Source organism: Camelina sativa, chromosome 9 (genome assembly GCF_030686135.1).
Source record: "Camelina sativa cultivar CO46 ecotype springtype chromosome 9, ASM3068613v1".
Taxonomy (NCBI): Eukaryota; Viridiplantae; Streptophyta; class Magnoliopsida; order Brassicales; family Brassicaceae; genus Camelina; species Camelina sativa.
In genome coordinates this window covers 10,642,552-10,663,289 of record NC_141888.1, presented here as the reverse complement: position 1 = coordinate 10,663,289, position 20,738 = coordinate 10,642,552, and the positions used below count along the sequence as shown (strand labels likewise).

Genomic DNA, 20,738 nt, shown 5'->3' with positions numbered 1-20,738 from the left:
CATATTACCAATTGCTACAGTTGGTGCTCCTCGGCACGAGGCGATCCTTATGGTGTCTATTATGAGTCAGCATTGTAGATTTCTCATATTAACTGTCAAGTAAATACGCGTAAGCATATTCTGATTTGTTGTTTCATAGTTCATGATAACCAAAATCAAGCTTTTGAAATCCAGCAGGACTTGTTAAATTTCAAAACACAAGAGGAAGTAAGTGGGAAAGAGATAACAAACCATCAAACAATTATAATTAGATGTTTTGAATCCATGTGAGAGTGAGTGTCTATGTGTGTTCATGTTTCTTCTTTCACCTTACATGGCTGTTGTTGTAGGCTTGAAACAGTCTATGTTGCAAAATCCTACTGATCTTATCATCTCCCCAAACCTGTCATCAAGTGATCAAACATCATAACCATCACAATCATCATATATGACCAAATCATATAAATCTGAGAAACTGTGTTTTACCTGTCAATGCTATTCCTCCCTTTCTCTGGTTGTAGCTGCAGTTCCGTGGAATTACTCGGTTTCTGAGACCCATCAACGCTTTTTCTCCTTCTCTCTCTCTTATCAATACTAGCCCTCGCTTTATCTGTACTCAACTTCGGCATCTCTCTTTGGTCCATGCTTGTTCTTGATTTCTCTCTTTGATCTGTGCTTGGTCTTGCAGGTTCTCTAATATCCGTACTGCTCCTCGCCTTCTCTGTTTGTGGCACAGGTCCGTTTCTAAGATGAGGTGATTTCTCAATTGCCGACACAAATTTCCTTAAATGTTTTATGTATTGCGGGTATAGCTCTAAGTCACAGTGGTTTCCTCCTTTGATCCAAAGCGGTTCATATTTTTCTTTACACAGATCAAACAATTGCTTCCCATGAGACCAATTAACAACATCATCTGATGTTCCCTGCACACACAACCGAAGGCCTCTGGTGAACAATGAAACTGACTTTGAAAGGAACTAAGAAACCGAAATGGACACGAGATGATACGCACGTGAATTACCAAAACCGGACATTTGACAAAAGATATCTTCTCAATATTCTGCAATTCACAAAAACATATTAGAACAGCAGTAATATCAAGAATCAAGAAAAAGAAAAAAAAACAAGCGGATAAGGAGAAATGTAATATTGCCTTGTAAATGTCAAACCAGTAAGTTCGTTTGACAGGGTACATGACTCTAAGACCAGATGCAATAGCACTATGAAGAACAACAGCTCGTAGGTTTGGCAAACGAGAAGCAAATTCTAATGTCGGACCGCTTCCTACAGATTGTCCATATAAGATAACATCTTGTTCCTTCACACCATATTTCTCTTCCAAACATCTATATACTGCTTCTATATCGCAATACGTGTTCTGTTCACTAGGCTGTTGGGAAAAACACAACACCAGAGTGAATATTATATACGTAAAACATCATTTTCGAGAAATTTGATAGATTATAATCAAACACAATGGATCATACCTTTCCTGAAGACCTCCCATAACCCGAATAATCATACCTGATTCATATAACACAGTCAAATAACACAAATCAATATTCATACAATGGATCTCAATTATGTCTGATTTTAACAACTAAACAAAGCCTCAAGATGCACTTACACAGTTACACTAACCGAGAAACCAAAAACTTGTCCTAAATCCTAATCCGTGAGAACAACTTCAAACTTCCTCGAATCTTATCCAAAAACTTGTCCTAAATCCTAATCCTAATCCAAATATTGCAGAAATCAATCCAATGGGATCCCACTTATGTATGTTGTAACAAGTCAGATCATTTTCTAGTTGACATAAAATGAATATGTTACTACTAGAAGAGCCCTACTCGAAGGAGCAAAGTAATGCTACGTTCCTATTTGGGTCGGGTTTTGGGCAATTTGCACCAAATCGCAGCAGATCCATTAGCATTCATTCTCAATTACTAATCATTCATTCTCCATTATTTTTCAAACCGACAAACAAAACAACTTGTCTTAATCCTTAAAAACATCTCCAAAATGTCTGAACCAACCAAATTCCAAGCAAGAAGAGTAACTAATTAAATTAAATTACCCAATTAAGTTGACACGAAGATGAAGGCTGAGCTCAGAGAAAAGCTCAAACATCTGACCAAGATCGGCTGCGTTACCATGAGAATACAGAAGCGTAAGTGAAGCTGTAGGGTTCTTAATATAGGCCGCAACCACCTGATTCCCTCTCTTCGTCTTCAGCTTCAATACTTCAACGTTCTCTTTCACGTTCTCCACACCAACCAGCTTCAGCTTTCCTCCCACCACCTCTACGCCGTACGACGGCGGATTTGGCGGGAAGAACGCAAACTTCGCCGCCATTGATGACGTCACCGCCCCCATTATATCCAGAAGAAAAAATGATAAACCTTTCAACGAATTCAAAGATTCTGAGAGCTACCCTTTTCTTTATACGAACCAAGATATCGAAAAAACCGAACTTTTCTAGGAAAATTACAAACTTTGCTCTGTTTTGAATTCGATTACTGCAGATGCAGAACAAAGTTTAGATTAAAAAAAAAAATCGTTTTTTGGGAAGCCGATAATAAAAATAAAAAAAATTTAAAATTCAAAATTTGATCTAGATTTGGGTTGACTCACCGACCCGGAGAGAGAGAAGATAAAAAATTGGAATTGGAAGATTTTATCGAGTAAAAGAAGAAGAAGAAGAATACATCAATGGAGGACTTTATTTATTTATTATTATTACAAAAAGTGAAAGAGGAAAGTGGAGAGAGAGAATTTAGGGTTAGGGGGGAATCTGGAAGATAGGAAAATAAATGCAGTTTTCACGGGGGAGGAAGAGGAAAATCCGGTGATGCGGAGGAGGAGGAGAAGCACTAGCACGTGTTTTTGTTTTTATTCAATTCCTTTTTTTTATATATAACATGAATATTAACGAGGGAAAATTATAAACAAAGGATATTTTTCCAAAAATTTGGTCATTTACACCTTTTTTTTCAAGATTGTCAATTGTGACGAAAATGCCCCTACTAGTAGAAATAGTGAAGTTTTGAAAAATTTGAACCAATAAACAAACAGAAAACTCATGTTAGTATACAACTGTTAAAAAAAAAATTGAAAAAAAAATGTTTTGGGTGTCAAAAATCAGTTTGTAAATTGCTGATTTCTGGTCTAAATTGTTTAGAATAGACTTTCTACGATTTTTTCTCTTTCTGAAACATTTAGATTGTTCATTCTACAGTTTGTACATGTTCTAAGAAGTTTAGACGGAAAATTTGTTCTAAAAATTTCAGAACCTCAATTTTGTATGTTCTACAAAATTAAGAATATGTATTCTACGTTTTTCTTCATTCTACATCAATTCAGAATTCGTTTTCTACGTTTTACCCTATATACTAAAAGAAGTAGAAGATATATCATAGAAATTTTTAGAATTTGTAATCTGTAAACCTTAGAATACCCTAAAATAGAAAGAAAATAAATTAAATAAGGAAAGTGAATAATTTTAAATATTTTTTAAATATTCTTAATTTATGGTTAAGATTTCGTAATTATTGTTTAGATTTGTTCTAATACATTTTAGAATGCGTATTCTACATTATTTAGAAGATAAACAAATTAAGAAAAATCGACATTATACCTCAACGTGATCGATCTCCATCTCTTCCACCTTCCACAAAAGCTTTCACTTACCTGTTTATGATGCAAATCTATGTTACTTGTGGTGTATGGACACTGGATGCCAAGAAGGAGTGGAGATTTATTGATGATGAAGAAAAACGTGCTAGATTACTGACTTTGCAACCCACTACATCTCTTGAAGAGTTGAAGGTTATGGTTTCAGAAGACTATGAAATAGAGCAAAATATGTTTGATGTGGAATTCAGTTATCTACCCACAGAGGTTAAAGTTGATTGTCCTCCTGTTGTTGTGACAAATGATAGAGGTATGAAGAATTTTCTTGCATATCTGAAAAAGATAAACATGATTCGGTTGTGTGTTACTTTCAAAAGAGTAGTTGATGAAGGTGATAGGAGTAAAGTCCAGTTCGATCTGAATAAGTTCCCAGTTGATAGTAGCGATGGTTGTAATGTGGAAGTTGATGTGGGAAAATCAGTATGTGTTATTTCAAGGAATTCACCAAAGCCGACTAATGATGTATTAGAAAAGCATACTGATGCTAATCTTGTTGATGCTGCTGGTTTTAAGTTGGAAGATTCAATGGTAAAAAAGGGTGAATATTTCAGCAGTAAGGAAGCTTTACAGGCTACTATGGAAATGTATGCAATGAAATATAACTGCGACTACAGGATTACAAAATCTGATAAGAGATGGTGGTGTATACGCTGCATTGATAGTGTTTGTAACTGGCGTCTCCGGGCTGAGTGTTTACAAGCGTCTACATATTTCAAAATCAACAAGTTTGTGGGTAACCATACATGTGCCCCTTCAAAAAAAAACTCCTTTTGTAGGATTCCATCTGCAAGAACAATTGGACATCTCATTAAGCAAAGCTATGAGGGTGTGAAGGAAGGTCCTAAACCGAATGATATAGTTAATATTATTCGTTCAAGGTACGGCTGCGAGCTAACATATCACCAAGCTTGGGAGTCTCGGGAGTATGCAGTTAACGAAGTTAGAGGAATTCCTGAGAAAAGCTATGGTAAGATTCCAAAATACTTGCACATGCTACAAGAAGCGAATCCTGGTACGTTCACGAATTATGAAATTGACTTTGAGGGAAGATTTAAATATCTATTTATTTCTTTTGGTCAATCAACAAGAGGGTTCTACAAATCAATGCGGAAAGTAATAGTAGTTGATGGTACATTTTTGAAGAATAAATACAAAGGGGTTCTCCTAGTTGCTACAGCTGTAGATGGTAACTCCAATTTGTATCCAATCGCATTTGGAATTGCTGATTCTGAGAATGATTGTTCATGGGAGTGGTTTTTTATGCAACTTAAGATGGTTATAGCTGATGAAGAAGGTTTAGCATTTGTGTCAGATAGAGCTACATCGATTGCTAAAGCAATTGGAAACATCTATCCATTGGCTAAACATGGTATTTGCATCCACCACTTGATTAGTAATGTGATAACATATCATAAGGGCAGAGGTGTCGCTGGTAAGGTTGCAAAAGCATCAAAAGCTTATAGAGTTGCTGAGTTTGAGAAAGAGTTTGGGCGAATTAATAATATTAGTCCTGCTATTGGAAGTTATCTAGAGGAAGCCGATGTGACAAAATGGGCTCGCTGTCATTTTCCGGGTTATAGGTATGATATTAACATCAACAATGCAGCTGAATCAATCAATGCTGCTTTGAGGACACCAAGAGAGTATCCAATAATTCCTTTGTTAGACAGCATCAGAGAAATGATGACACGCTGGTTTTATGAGAGTAGAGAGTTAAGTGCAAAGCATAAAGATCCTTTAACTGTTGAGGTGGAGAAAAAGATTTCAAGAAGAATAGTGAAAGGTAAATTCATGAACGGTTATTTGATGAGCAGATCGCAGATCCAGGTTAAAGGTAATGGAGTAGACTACATTGTTGACTTAGAAAGAAGGACTTGTTCATGTGGAAAGTTCAGCATCCAAAAACTCCCTTGTAGACATGCTATAAAAGGAGCTTTTGATATAGGCAAGGATCTATATCCTTATGCTGATGATGTGTATACCACAACTGCATGGAGATCGCAATATGAGGAAACTGTTAATCCAATAGGTGTTCCTGAAGAAGAATGGCAAGTCCCACAGCATGTTGAAGATGCAAAAGTTCGACCACTTGAAACAAGAAGACATCCAGGACGGCGAAGAAAAAGAAGATATGAATCCGCTGAAGACAAGATAAAATCATCACAAAACTCACAAGGGTCAAAGAGACATAAGTGTGCGCGGTGTGGCAAAGAAGGGCATAACAGAACGACCTGTGATATCGTGATATAACAATGGTTAGTGCATCAACTCATGATGGTGTTTGATGGTTTTTATTTTCGATTAATAGACTCATTTGTTTTGAAATTCGTGGGTTGTGTTTCACGGCAGGACCTTTGTGATGAATGATGGTGTTTGATGGTTTTTATTTTCGATTAGTAGACTCATTTGTTTTGAAATTCATTGATGGTGATTTCTTTCAATCAAACTTTCACTCATGTCTTTTGTAATTCCTTGTTGGAGTTTTCTTTCAATCAAACTTTCATTAAAACCAGAGTACAAAAAACAAGACTAACAAAAAGTGTTAAGCATAACAACAAAATACAGAAAGCAAAGACATCATATCATCTTCTTATAAAGCCACGCCATTGAAACTGCCAATACGACTAGTACACAAATCCTCTGCTTGTTCGACTTCTCCATACTCTCTTTTGCAACCATTAGCTCTTGCCTGATGATCTCAATCATATGCTTCTCCATCTTTTCTTCCATCTCCTTCACCATCTCCTTTTGGAGCTCCACATTGTTTGTTACCATCTTTTTTAGATCCTCTAAGAGTTGGTTTTGTTTGCTTTCAACCATCCTAATCTCCTCTAGTACAGCATCATCAACCCAACGGAACATGTGTTTCTCCTTCTTCTCCTAAAATCATTGTTTGGATAACAATATTTAATAAATTTCAGCTATTGTGATGAATAACGACTGATAAAAGTAAATTACCTTCACACCAACAACACATCTGTAAAATCTTCTACAGGGATTCTCTTCCGTCTTTGAGGTGTAGGTTCTAATCTCTCCACCACACCAGCATCTACACGGAACTCCAAATTGAGAACTTCTCGACGGTAACCCTGACGAACCAGCCGAAGAACGTTGGCTCATGGCTCCTATCAGTTTTTACGATGAAGAAGAAGAAAGTATCGGGAAAGAAGAATAAGAGAGTATTGGAGAAGAAGATCAAGTATTGGAAAAGAAGATCCCTAATTTTATTTTTTTCCTTAAATATTAAAATTAAAAACCGGGTCATCGGTATGCTTACATCGGGTCATCGGTATGTTTAAATCGTGTATGTTTAAATCGGTATGCTTAAATCGGTATGCTTAAATCGTGTATGTTTAATCCGGGTCATCGGTATGCTTAAATCGTGTATGTTTTTGTGTTCTTATGCTTATGACGTTATGTTATTGAGTCTCATTTTAGTCAGTCCTAAAGCAAATATACATCAAGGATTAATACTAATGACTCTTATATTAGTCTAACAAGTAAAAGCATCAAAAACCATCATTTACAAAACAATCATAAAGAAACTTAAAAATTAGCCAAGGTCTACAAACTCAGCCGCATACACTGGACGCACATAATTTTTCATTGGTTCCACTAGCACAGGATCCTTTGCTGCTGACCAAAGATCGACTGCCAACTTCAAACGAGCACGCTTGATATTTTCATCGTCAATCAACTCATAAGATAGACCACGCATGTGACACTCGATATACTTCAGGGCATAAACTCCACAATCACAACTTGACTTATTTAATTTAGCGGGCATACAAACCGGGATGATCTCGTATGGAGTCAACAAGGGAGCTTTTCCATCAACCTTTTTGTGAATCTCCTTCATGAGACGAGGGATGACATTAGCGAATGGCTCAACGTGTCTTCTGTTTTGGTATTGGTTGCAGTCGAAGACTTCAATTGTTCTAAGACTGAAGTTAATGCAAACTGAGATCCAGTGATTACCGTTAATGAAGACCGGTGCATAAATTCTGTCCAAATCTACAGCCCAACTTTTTCCTGTCTTTCCATGAGATGGCAGTTCACCTTTGGCATACTCTAACAGGAGGTGATTCCAAGTGTGGGTTCGTCCTGTCGATCTAAACTTATTGTAGTCGGCCTTGACGTGCTCGCTAAACTGACAATTCATGAAACCTACACGATCCAACTCTAGGCGGCCTAAAGATGTATGCTCCCGAAAAATATACATCGTTGCATCCATTTCCTGTAAATATTTAAAGACTAAAGTTTGTCATACTTTAATAATATAAATTATAATATTTCAAAAGATTGACACATACCTCGTTTCCAAGCCATTTGCCACCCATCATGACTCGCTCAAACAATTCTCGATCAAGTAAAGTTGGACCCAGTTGAATGCTTCTGTAAAAGTAAAACAATTGTAAGATTACAAAACAAAAAAAATTGATAAATCATAACATGTATATAAAAATGTTTGAATCACGTACTCGTAGTGGATCCTACTCCACTCTTCAAAAGCATTCCATAGATCATCAGAAACGAAAGTCAATACCGCATCCGGTTCATCTTTACCCGCGTCTTTGGGACTCAGTGTAGGATCAAATCCGGACACAATAGACTTTTGAGATAAGTGTCCTACTGTGTTCTTTAGATAGTCTTGTGTATCTACATTGAGGTCTATCAACAGCTTATCTAAATCAAACGGTTCAACTTGTCAAAAAAAAATATAATAATATGAAGGGCTTTAGTTAAAGTTACAACACATAAATTATGACACATAAGTTTACGTAACATAAGTTACAACACATAAATTATGTTTACAACATACACATACAAACAAGGATACAACAAAAACGAAAGAACACACAACATATTACAATCGAACAAGGCATTGAGCTACTTCTTATGTACCAAAGTTTTGGGCTTCACTCGTGATGGACTAGGATCCACTACTAGTGGCTTAGGATCCACTGCTGCTGGTCTGGATATCAAGGCCTTGATATCTGATACATCTTTCTCCAAAGTTAGCAAACGTTCCCCAAAGGTCTCTGTGAAGCTCTTGAAAGAAGAGTCAATCAACTCCTTAAAGAACCGCTTCATATCATCTCCACAAGAACAATGTGAAGTTGATGCTCTCTGATTTAAGACCATTCTTTTCCGTGTCTCTGCTACATGGTCAACTAGCTTCTTCTTCCTCTTCTTCAAGCTAGACACTTCTGGGATATCAGCTTGCTTCTGACCACTCTCCTCTCCAACCGAAACTTCATTGTCCCCTCCAACAGTCTGAGATTGTTCCACACCAGCATCCTCAATGTTATCATCTTCCACACCATATCCTTCAACACTCTCCCAAATAAAATCTCCAAAATCATAGTCAGATCTGATCAAAGCTTCCAAGTTGTCCACTTCACAATCTTCAATTTCATCACCCCTCAAAAATTTAATGGACTCCAATATATCAAAGTTTCCAGTGGAGGAAATGCATGGATAACCAACATCCTGACAAAACAAAAACAAAGAAACCAATTCAAAAAAAAACTCAATGTATTCACCATTCAAAACCGTAATCACCAATTCAAAAAAAATGTATTCAAAAACGTCGTCACCATTCAAAAACGTATTCACCAATTCAAAAAAAAAACTCAATGTATTCGAATTTAAACTTAAAAGAAAAAAGAAGAAGTCAACTAACCTTGTTTCCAATTGATTTCTCTAAAAGGAGGAGCTCATCATATGATACTTTAGCAGCACCTTTCCAATTAGAGATTCGGCTATGTGTAATCTCTGTGTCAATCTTCTCTCCCATAAGTTGTCCAATGAGAGGAATGGCTTCCATAACCCAAACTTGAAAAGCATATGAGAAACCATTGAGGATGTAACTAATGGGGTTCTTCAGTTTCTTTCTTGCTTCCACTATAGAGCTAACTAAATGGTCAAAAGCTACAAGACCCCAAGGATAAGTCCTAACCTTCTCTAGATCCATGACCAGCTTGATGTATGAATGTGGTATAGCTTTCTTCTCATCCTTAGCCACTACCAGCCCAGCAATCACACAAACATACACAAACCGAATTCTATCTTCTTGTTTTCTCCATGATGGAGCTGCTTCAAGGTGGGTATTCATCAAGTTTTGAATGGTAATGATACCACCTCTCTTCAACAATTTGCTCCAAAACCCATTATCATCTGTCCAACTCTCTGAATCATGACTGAAATCGGCTGAGTACTTAAGACCAGTAACTGCATGGAATTCTTGCATTGAGAATCTAAGCGGCTTCTTACCAAACACAAACCACAGCTCATGTCTTCTCTTAGTCACCAACTGCCTACACATGATGCTGTGTATCAACCGAGCTGAGTACCCAAGACCATTCTCATACAATGCAAATACAGATGCGAAAACTGGATCACCCTTCACAATCTCATACTCTTCTGGTAATGCCTTCTTGATTTTGTGTAAGATTGACATTCGACAAGTGTTATTTATCTGCCCAACTTGTGGCTCGCTTCCATCTTCCATAAGCCGTTTAGGGTACTTCTTTTCCATTCCTGCCGAGAAAAGTAAAAAATGAATTAGTATAAATTAGCCAAAACTGAAATAAATCAACAAAGATATGAGACTTCAATTTTGCAAAACAAAAAAAACAGATTACTAAAAGTATGATTTATAAGTCCATAGAACCAATAGAGTCAATCCATAAGCCCAATAAAACCAATAGAGTCAAACACTAAAGATTACTAAAGCTATGATTTAAGAAGAAAAAAATCTGTTTATTTTTATTAATCATTTAGATGCAACATACGCAAAAAGGAAGCAAACCGTGAGATGATGCTTACTCAATTTCTTGAGATAGTGTATTTGTGTAAATATAATGCTTATAAGGTCAACAAACAAGATATAATTTCTACCAAACAAGCATTTAGTTTAAGAAAATACAGATTACTAAAGCTATGATTTAAGAACAAAAAAACTTTGTTTATTAATCATTTAGATGCAACACATGATTTTAAAAACAAAAACATTTGGAAAAAGGAACCAAACCGTGATTCCAGATATATAAAACCCAAAAAATAATTCACAGTTGAATAAAATGATTTACAAGTAACATACACAAACCTTTTTTATCTGGCAAAAAATGAAAACTAAGACTACTAATCATTAAGATGCAAACAGGAACTTGAAATAAAAAAAGACAGGAACAAGCGAGATACGATTTTTAAAAAAAAAAACACGGTTCTTACTTGTACCAGAATCTGATGGTGCTTTTGTTGAGGACATTGACAAAAGCTCCTTATGTTCCAATTCTGCTCTCAGCCAAGGTCAATCTCTGACAAATATAATTGACTGCAAAGAGAATATAAAGAGGGTCATGACTGATATAGAGAAGCAGTCAATAAATCCATATGATTAATGCAAACTTTCTCAAACACAGCTAAAATCAAGAGATGTATGCAAACTTTTTAACTAAATGATGATAAAAACAAAACAATGTTACAATCTGTTGCTGCTACAAGTGTGGATACGCTTCAATCAACACCCTAATCACTCATATCTAAGCTCATATCACCCTACTTAGAATCAAACAAACTAAGAAAAAGAAAAAATGAAGAACTCATAAGAAAAAGCAAGAGATTGAAGCAAACTTTTTCACTAACCTTATCGTTCACAAAAAATGTTCACTACTGTTCCCATCATCACTCTTGTTCTTGTTAACTAGCTTTATCGATCTTGTTTCATCAACCCTGGTACACAATTTACACTTTAAAGTCAATAGAAAACAAAAAATAATAATCCACAAGCTAAAAAAATCAAGAATTATATGGTCAATATGCTAAACGGATCTAAAACTATGATGTTCTATAAAAACCTTTGATGTTCATTTGAATTCTGGATTGAAATAGAGATTACAAAAGAAAAAAGTTAAAAATTAGCAAAAAAATTCCACAATTAAACATACCAAATTCGATAAATATGGAGTCATGATTAAGAGAAATCCAAACTGAACATTTGATAATTTACTTATCATTGGACAATTCTAGATTGAAATCGAGATTAAACAAGGACAAAATTTAAACATGCAAAAAAAAATACACAAATTAACTTACCCAATTCGATCGACAAGGAGGAATAGAGAAGAGAAATTCAACCGGATTGAGCTTGAGATAGTGAAGAGGAGACCACCAAAACGACTAAGAAGCAGATGGATAGACGGCGGAAGACGGTGAAGAAATCGGCGGAGGATGGTGAAGATGGAGAGAGATGGTGACGATTGAGAAAGACGACGTGAGATGGTCAAGATGGAACGACGGTGAGATGGTGACGATGGTGAGAGACGACGGTGAGATGGTGACGATGGTGAGAGACGACAGTGAGATGGTGACAATGGTGAGAGACGACGGTGAGATGGTGACGACGAGATTGTCACGATGGTGAGATACGGCGGAAGGGTTTGTCGCGATTACCTTAATTAGTTTCCAATCGTGAAATTAAACCTTATTTTGTCATAACCCAAAACAACAATTTAGGCCCACTCGATGAAGCCCAAAACCTTTTTTTTGTTTCGGTTTTATGAAGAAGAAAAAACAGGAGAGAAATATATCCCGATTAATTTATGTTTTTTTAATTTCAGGAGACAAAAAATCTACAAAATATATCTGAAAAAACAATTAAGGGCATAATTGGCTAATTTTATATCATAAAACCTATTTGGCCAAACTTTTGAAAAAAAGGTGTAGATGGCCAAATTTTTGGAAAAAGATCCTTAATTTATAATTTTCCCTATTAATGACTCTTCATAATCATAACTAGCCTTTACTTTTGTTTTATACTTCCTCTGTTTCATATTAAGTGTCATTTTAGGATCTTCACACAGATTAAGAAAATCATTAAATTTTCTATTTTACCTCTTATCAATATATATATTTTTTTTTCTATTGGTCAATACATTAAATTGGTAGGGATAAAATTGGAAAATTTACCAAACATCTACGTTGGAAATACAAAATGACACTTATTTTGTAACAAAATATTCAGCCTAAAATGACACTTAATATGAAACAGAGGGAGTATAGTACTAATTTTACTTTTGTTTCTTTAAACCCCTCTCTTACATAAGGATTATTGCGGTTTTGTGTTCCATAAAAATTTGCTAAAATTGAATTGTAAAGATATGTTAATTTAAAAAAAAAGATTTTTTTACTTTTCAAAGAAGTTCAGTTTTCCTTTTTTGAAATTTTGTTATTAAAACATTTCCAATATTAAATGGTGGTACGAGATAGAATGTTAAAAACAGTTTGTTTTAGTAACATTAGAGTATAATATAAAATCAAGAGAATTTGTTAAAAATATCCTTTTTAAGATGTTCTTTTTCAAATATACTTTTTTTTGAACATTTTTATTTTGGTCCTCTTTTACATAATTACAATATGTTTAATTAATTTTAGAATTTTTTTTTAGGTTTGGGTTCTCTATTTTACTTTTTAGGTATAGTTTTTAGGGATGTCAAACGGGCATGCCCGCACCCAAATGGACCGCCCGTGATGGACCCGTATTTTCAGTGAACCGCTGCGGACAGGTGCGCTGCGGGCGACGGGCGACGTATCAGTGCCCATGCCTGCTCCGCCTATCTTTGCGGACTAATGGGCATGCCCGCGGGCGTCTTCTAACTATGGCACAGCTCTGAGTCTCTGACTCGTTAGAGAAGATGACGACGCGAGTACTTACGGTTTGGCCTTTGCTGCTTGTGAACAAACTTATGTCTAACACACAGTCACACTCATACAGCATCGAGTCATTGACTGATGTCGGTTATTAACCGGTTACGACATCGTCCACGGTTTTGTGATCAATGGTTCTTGTATTATTTATAGCATGATTACTTATGACAAAACAAGTACGTGATTGTTTAATAAGAAACCGAAATGTGCACTTAGCTTTTAATTGTGATAATGGAGCTAACAATGCCATAACCAATACAGAAACGCAAACGCATAATGAATATGTTTAAACTGAAATTTAAATTAGATAAATAGTAAACTGAAACAATAAACCAAAGTATTAAACTGAAATGGAAAGCTGAAAACAAAAATCTCAAGGTCAAGATGTCTCTTCAACCAAATCAAGCTTCATCATCGACAATTGATTGGAAAGAAGGTAGTGTCTCATCTTCATAAAATTCTTCATCCTCCTCTACATATGGTAAAGTAATAGAAGAAGGTCAAGGTAACTATATATCACTTAAAAGTTACACAATCAATACCAAAATGGGAAAATTGTTTGCTTACCATTTTCATAGGCTTCAAAACCTTTTAACCAATTGCGGCAGCATATTAGTGCTTGAACATTCTTTGGGAGAAGACGGCTTCTGTACTTGTTCAAAACTCGAGCTCCAATACTAAAAGAAGATTCAGATGCTACTGTTGTGATTGGTATACTAAGGAGGTCGCAAGCCATTGACGCCAGTTCTCCATACCGCTGAGAGTTATCTTTCCAATATTTTAAAATATCCAAACTCTCATACTCTATCATGTCTATCGGCGGATTATCTAGATACATTTCCAAAGAAGACTTTCCACTAGTAACAACAGTTTGTTTGCGAAAGTTAATAAAATCCTGTAAATATATAAAACTAATCTTTTTATTCAAACAAAAAAAAATTAACAAGACATGAACATTTTAAAAAAAATCTGCACATTTCTCAAACAACTTAAGACATAATTAAAACAAACCAAACTGCACCTAAACCACAAAAAAAAAGTGTACGTAAATAAAGTTTCAAACCGAAGAGAGTGAGATCATAACTAAAGTACGTAACCAAAGTTTCAAAAAGTGTACGTAACTAAAGTTTTATAGCCTACGTAAAAGATTACATAGCCTAAGAGAGTGAGAATTTGAATACTTACATCATAGTTGCCAAAACTCCCTTTTTTCCTTCATTCTCATCAGTTTGATGATTAGTTTCACGTGTCTCTGTAGAAGATGATGTGAAAATGGACTTATTCTCATAAGATTCAAAAAGAGTAGCAAGCTTACCATGCAAATGTTTAATCTTTATCTCAGCAGAACCCTTGTCGTTCTTTCCAAAACAATAATTGACCAGTGTTAGCTTCAACCTTGGATCAAACACTGTTGTCATTGCAAAGACATCACTAACCTCTTCCCAATACTTATCAAACCTTTCTCTCATTGGAACAATCATACTTCTGATGACTTCATCTTGATTCTGTGAATTCGATATCAACCAATTGTTGATCTTCCAAACTTGCATGAAATACAAGTTTGAAGTTTGGATATGTTGAACATGAGCTCAGATTAGTGATTTCATCAAAAGGCTCCAAAAACTCACAAATCTGCTTCAATCGGTGCCATTCAGCTTCTGTAGGATGATTCTTGTAGTTTCTCCCATCAATGACTTTCAGATCACCAAAGGCAGCTCGATACTTGAGAGCCCTATCAAGCATCTTGTATGTTGAGTTCCATCTAGTTTTCACATCCATAATCAAGCCCGCTTTCAACTGTAGACCAACTGCTTCAACACACTTTGCAAACAATACCTCACGTTTTCCAGAAGCTTGTACATATCTAATACTCTCTCTGATCTTTTCCAATGTATCACCTATATCTTTCAGGCCAATCTGAACAATGATGTTGAGAATATGTGCTGCGCATTGCACATGAAAATACTCTCCTCCACACAACAAATCATTCCGCAACATAAGCTGAGATTTCAGAATATCTTGTGATGTGTCATTGTTAGTAGCATTGTCTAACGTGATGGAAAACACTTTTTTCTCAATTCCCCAATCCTTCCACTTCTCTAAAATTTCCATTGCTATGTTCATACCTGAATGTGGAGGCGGAACAGCATAGAAAGCAAGAATCTTGCTGTTTAATTTCCAGTTCCTGTCAACATAATGTGCTGTTAGACACATGTAGCCCTCATGAGTGATTGCAGTCCACAAATCAGAAGTGAAACTAATCCTCCCTGGAAGGTGAGCTAATTCTCTCTTTAAATTCTCTATCTCGTTCTCATAGAACTTGTAAACATCTGCTGCAGCTGTGTTCCGACTAATAAACTTCACATCTGCGTTCAAATACTTCCAAACTGATCTAACTCTCTCATATTCAACATAGGCAAATGGCAGATCATGCTGAATGATACACTTAGCTACCATTTCGCGAAAAACCATATGATCTATCTTCCTAGCTTGTAACTTTGCTTCAGAGTTGAGCATCACCTTACTAATATCAACTTTACTAAGCCGAACCTTACAAGTTTCCATATGATGATTGTAAGAATGTGTACCGTTCTTGTGTGAATTGTAGGCATAGTCCCTCTTGCAGTGATTGCATTCGGCTCTGTCTTGAAGTTTTCCATTAATAGTCTTCTTAACCACTGTAAAATGCTCCCAGCAATCTGCATACTGCTTTCTCTTTGTCGGTTCTGTTGTTGTAGCTTTCCCTTTTCCTTTATCTCCTACGACATTGTCATGTAGATCATCATCATCATCATCGATATCAATTGCTGCCCTTTTACCAGATTTTTCTCCATCAAACTTATTCTGCTTTCTCTTCTTCGGTACTGATGATGCTGTCTTTCCTTTGTCCTTTTCAACACCATCTACATCAATATGAATTGCTGCTCTCTTACGACTTGTAGATGGCTCTGCTCCATCAAACATATTCTGTTATTCTTCAGCGTTTGCAGTATTAATTACTCTTTGAGACTCTAAGTCTATTGATCTCAGATCATACGAATCACTTGAATCCTTTACAAAAAAAAAAAACCAACTGAGATATCATATCACAAGAGTTTATAGGATTGGGGTTTTGACAATAGACAAAAAGGAACAATATAGCTTACCATCACGATAGACTTTGAGGACTGGAGTCGTGTGTCAGCTCACAGGGTTTGGTGTGTCTCGATGAAGTCTCGATGAAGTCGTGTGTTTTGGCATAAACTATTTAGGGTTTTCAGCTTTTATACAAACTCTCGACGACTAAATCTTCTAATATCTAGTTAGTATTTACTAATTACTAAATATTTTTTTTAAATTATCTTTCAAAGCACCGATAGAAAAAACAATATAAGCCAGCTAACCAAAGCTCAATCAAAAGATATGTGAGCAAACCATCATCGGTACCAAGGAATTATTAGTCAATAAAACAGACCTGGAAAGGCTTTTCTTCCTCAGTCTCTTGTGAAATCTCCATCTTCTATTTGCTACAATGGTGCTAGTCTTAGATTGTCTACAATAAGTGACTGCAGACTGCAGACTGCAGACTGATCATATATAGTCTGCAGAAATGGAAAGTGTTAGATCCAAAGATTTTAGTTGCTATATATTTATGAAGAGTAGTAGTCTCAAAAAGCCAAAAACTGAAACTTTACTTTTTTGCTTTGTCAATGGTCTTTGATACCAGATCGAAGTCCATAGAGAAGAAAGCAAGTTGCAATGTATAGAATACCAAGTCCATCTTTTGCCCCATAGTGACAGTTTTCCCCCGTGAGTTTTAGCTGCTCTAAAGCTTTCTCCTATAGTATTAGTGTATTACACAACCAACAAACTTTTAATTGCCAAGGAAGTTTCTCTTTAAGTGCGTAACTAACTATTAACTTTGACATGCTCACATACCTTATCACTGATCCTGATGAAATACAGAGCCTCAGCAAGATGAGCTTCACCGTGAAGCCTTCACGTACTTCACTTTCACCCAAATTTTCTTCTGCATCTGCAATCCTAAAACAAAAAAAGAAGGAAAAGAATATGTAAGAGAAACTCAACAAGAGTCAGTAGTGAAATTGTTTGACTGATGATGACATGCTGGATCACAAGTGCTTGTTAGATTCTATCTATGCGGGCCAATGATAGTGCACAACATTAGATAATGGTTATCTCCATGTGAATTACTAAGACATCATGCTACAGTAAACAAACCCTCTACCACATCTTAAACTCGGTCACTCGAAATCTTTACATAAGCAGCCACACAGTACACACACAGAGATTCCCATATGGCAAAAGAGGATTTATGCAAAACACAATTCTGAAACGACACCAAGTTAATCCAAATGCTACACTTCTTTATCTATTACTCTAAACCAAAAGTCCAATAATACGACCTTCAAGGAACTGCCGAGATTATATCCACACGCAAGTTGTAATATTTTGAATCGGCAGTGGAAATTCCACTGTGAATTTTAAATAAGAAACTAGTGGTATATTATGAATCAATAAAACTTACTTCTCATCGAGCTTTTTAAGCTCCTCTTCGTTATCGGGACTGTCAAGAACAGAAGAAGGAGAACATGATTACCCAATGTTCCATCGGTAGAGATGTCAAGAAGAAGATGAAATCATCTAAGATCTGACCATAAAAAATCAGTTGTAAATCTCTACCGATGGAACATCCTTCATCTTCTTCTTCTCTGCTTCGTCTTCGTCTCCACTCTCCACATATCGATGGACCATCGGGTAATCCGCAGAACCGCAATCTGCGACGGGCATGCCCGCTTGAATCCGCCGACCAAACGGGTCATGTCCACTATGCCCGCAAAATTTTGGGCTTCAATGAATAAGCCCATGCCCGCTCCGCTTTGCCTCTTATTGGGCTATGCCCGCGGGCATCTGGCCCGTTTGACACCCCTAGGTAGGGTTTAGTATTGGAGTTTAGGTTTTAGAATTTTGTCATTTTATATATTAAATAGGGGTATTTTTGAAAATAGACACCATAATATAATATTTTTAAAAAATGACATAGAAAAAGAATATTTCGAAAATCCTCCTAAAATCAATGGTAACGAATTTTTGTTGTTGTTGCAAAATACGAAATTTTTAAAATTGAAATATAAATTTTGTTAGACTATATATATATATATATATTGAAATATATGAATATTAGTTGTCTAATGTCTTTAAACATATTTAAAAATGTTTGTTATTATGTTATCAGAAATAGAAAAAGTTGCTATAAAATTTGTAATAATTTCTATTTATTTTTGTTAAATTAAACTTAAAATCTGTGTGATGAGTTTAGAGTAACAAACTTAAAGTCTATGTGATGAGTTTCATCTTTATGATTATCATAAATAACATGATATTTATAAATTATTATGCTAAAATATCAAAATATTATATTATTTTGTTTTCTGAATTTTTCTTCAGAAAAAATTATATTACTCCGCTTAAATTAATTAAAAAAATGACCTTAGTCTGCTACTATTCATTTACTGATTCTTAAGAATTCTTTAAAATAATGTATTTGTAAATCACGTTTAATAGGTTATATTTTTTTGTTATTCAATTAGAATTTCAAGTAGTTCATTAAACTCTATTTTTATTTGAACTAGATGATTTTTTTTTTTGTAGTATACAGTCATTTGATATGAAAGATTATAGAGTCATGAGTAAATGATTAGAATCAAAATCCAAAGTATATTGCATATAATTTGAATATCCACACATTAAAAAATTACAATTTTAATTTTTTTTTTTTTAAAGATTGTGAAATCGAAAGAATTCACTTTAAATTTAGAGAATTTGTTAAAAACACCCTTTTTAATATACCCCTTTTCAAAAATATCCCATTTTTGGTCATTTTTCTTTTTGCCATTCTTTAATAATTAATGACTATTTTACCCTTAAATGAAAAATATTTTGTTCAATAAAAAGAAAAACAAAATTTTCCCGCCAAAAAAATTTCAAAAAAATTTCCTGCCAAAAAATTTTTTGTCAAAAAGATTTTGATAAAACTTTTCGACAAAAAAATTTTCTAGCCAAAAAAAAATTACAAGGTTTTTAAAAGAGTTTTAAAAGATTTTTTAAACACCTTGTAAACCCTTTTACAAGGTTTTTATAAGATTTTTATAAGGTTTTTAAAAGTTTTCAAAATGGTTTCAAAATAGTTTTAAAAAAGTTTTTAAAAGGTTTTTAAACACCTTGTAAACAATGGTTTTTAAAAGATTTTTAATGCGTTTACAAGGTTTTTAAAAGGTTTTAAACACCTTTTAAACGCTTTTAAAAACCTTTTAAAAGTGTTTACAATGTATTTAAAAGCGTTTCTAATGTTTTTATAAGATATAAATTTCAAATGTTTTGATTTTGGCGGGAAAAAAATTTTTGGCGGGAAAACTTTTTTTTGACGGGTTTAAATTTTCAATTTTTGCGAGAAAAAAAAACATCTTTTGCAGAATTTTTTTCATATTTGGCGAGAAATTTTTTTGATTTTGGTGACTGTACATTTTTGTTGTCATTCAAAGAAAGGGTAATTTGATCATTTTGTAGATAAAAAAGATAGTTTTTAAAATAGTCAACATGGAGGGGTATGTTTAAAAAATGACATGAAAAAGAGGGTATTTTTGAAAATGCCTCTTAAATTTATTGTTGAATAATAACCCGTAATTATTGATTTTTGGGATTTGTTTGGATACAAAATTAAAAATTGAAAAATTTAGAAATTTTCTCATTAAATAGATTTTTTTCTTTATTCCAATAACATATAGGGGTGAGTTACTAGAATATTGCATAAAAGCTTCCTTATTACAAAAGTAACATACAATTGTTTGTAATTACTAGAATAAACCATTGTACCTATACTACCCCTGAAACTAGTGTTGAGAAAAAACGTAATTACGGCTAATGCCATTAGAAAAAAAAAACATTGGAAGTTGGGACTAAGTCTACCGATCCTTTGATGGTAGATTTATACACGTGGACTGATTAAAGGTGTACGTCAGATATTTTTGGTACACTTAGTTGTAGTGCTGGTACACTTTGCCGTCGACGTAGATGGTACACTTAGTTGTAGTGTTTGTACACTTATCGGTCGACGTATATGAAATCGATTCGTTAGATTAAGTTGGTAGAGGAATTTCCCTTTGATGATAGACTTTTGTTTTTAGCGCGTGTAGCGGCAAATGTAAAAGGGTGGGAAATGGTAGACTAATGGCCTGTTGCGACAGATTTATGCGACAGCCTTCTCTCCTTACAGATATTTTTGGTATACTTTGTTTGTTTTTTGAAATAGTTTTCGTAGTGTTGTGGTAGGCTTCTTGTCCGTGGTAGATTTAGTA

General features: G+C 34.8%; 3 protein-coding genes and 1 pseudogene across 4 annotated transcripts; 1 reads left to right on the top strand and 3 right to left on the bottom strand.

Moving 5' to 3' along the window:
• Positions 1 to 143: 143 nt before the first annotated feature.
• Positions 144 to 2,902, bottom strand: LOC104710819 (uncharacterized). 2 transcript variants are annotated; one of them, XM_087464148.1, is made up of 7 exons: positions 2,614 to 2,864; positions 2,057 to 2,498; positions 1,467 to 1,503; positions 1,133 to 1,369; positions 992 to 1,039; positions 466 to 902; positions 144 to 382 (listed from the first exon to the last, which is right to left on the bottom strand). In XM_087464148.1, exons 2-7 carry the CDS (start codon positions 2,353 to 2,355, stop codon positions 310 to 312), a joined length of 1,131 nt encoding a protein of 376 aa, XP_087320274.1. In that variant the 5' UTR covers positions 2,356 to 2,498; positions 2,614 to 2,864; the 3' UTR covers positions 144 to 309. The 2 variants fall into 2 exon arrangements, with proteins under 2 accessions (XP_087320274.1, XP_087320273.1); XM_087464147.1 differs by having other exon boundaries at positions 2,057 to 2,902.
• Positions 2,903 to 4,662: 1,760 nt separating this feature from the next.
• LOC104743761 (uncharacterized) lies at positions 4,663 to 5,922 on the top strand. Its single transcript, XM_087463780.1, has one exon. It carries the CDS (start codon positions 4,663 to 4,665, stop codon positions 5,920 to 5,922), a length of 1,260 nt encoding a protein of 419 aa, XP_087319906.1.
• Positions 5,923 to 6,249: 327 nt separating this feature from the next.
• LOC147938042 (uncharacterized protein At4g04775 pseudogene) lies at positions 6,250 to 6,792 on the bottom strand (annotated as a pseudogene).
• A 433-nt stretch (positions 6,793 to 7,225) lies between these two features.
• Positions 7,226 to 10,213, bottom strand: LOC147938041 (uncharacterized). The gene is made up of 5 exons (XM_087465440.1): positions 9,359 to 10,213; positions 8,578 to 9,165; positions 8,154 to 8,353; positions 7,986 to 8,067; positions 7,226 to 7,909 (listed from the first exon to the last, which is right to left on the bottom strand). Exons 1-5 carry the CDS (start codon positions 10,211 to 10,213, stop codon positions 7,226 to 7,228), a joined length of 2,409 nt encoding a protein of 802 aa, XP_087321566.1.
• Between the last annotated feature and the right edge of the window lie 10,525 nt (positions 10,214 to 20,738).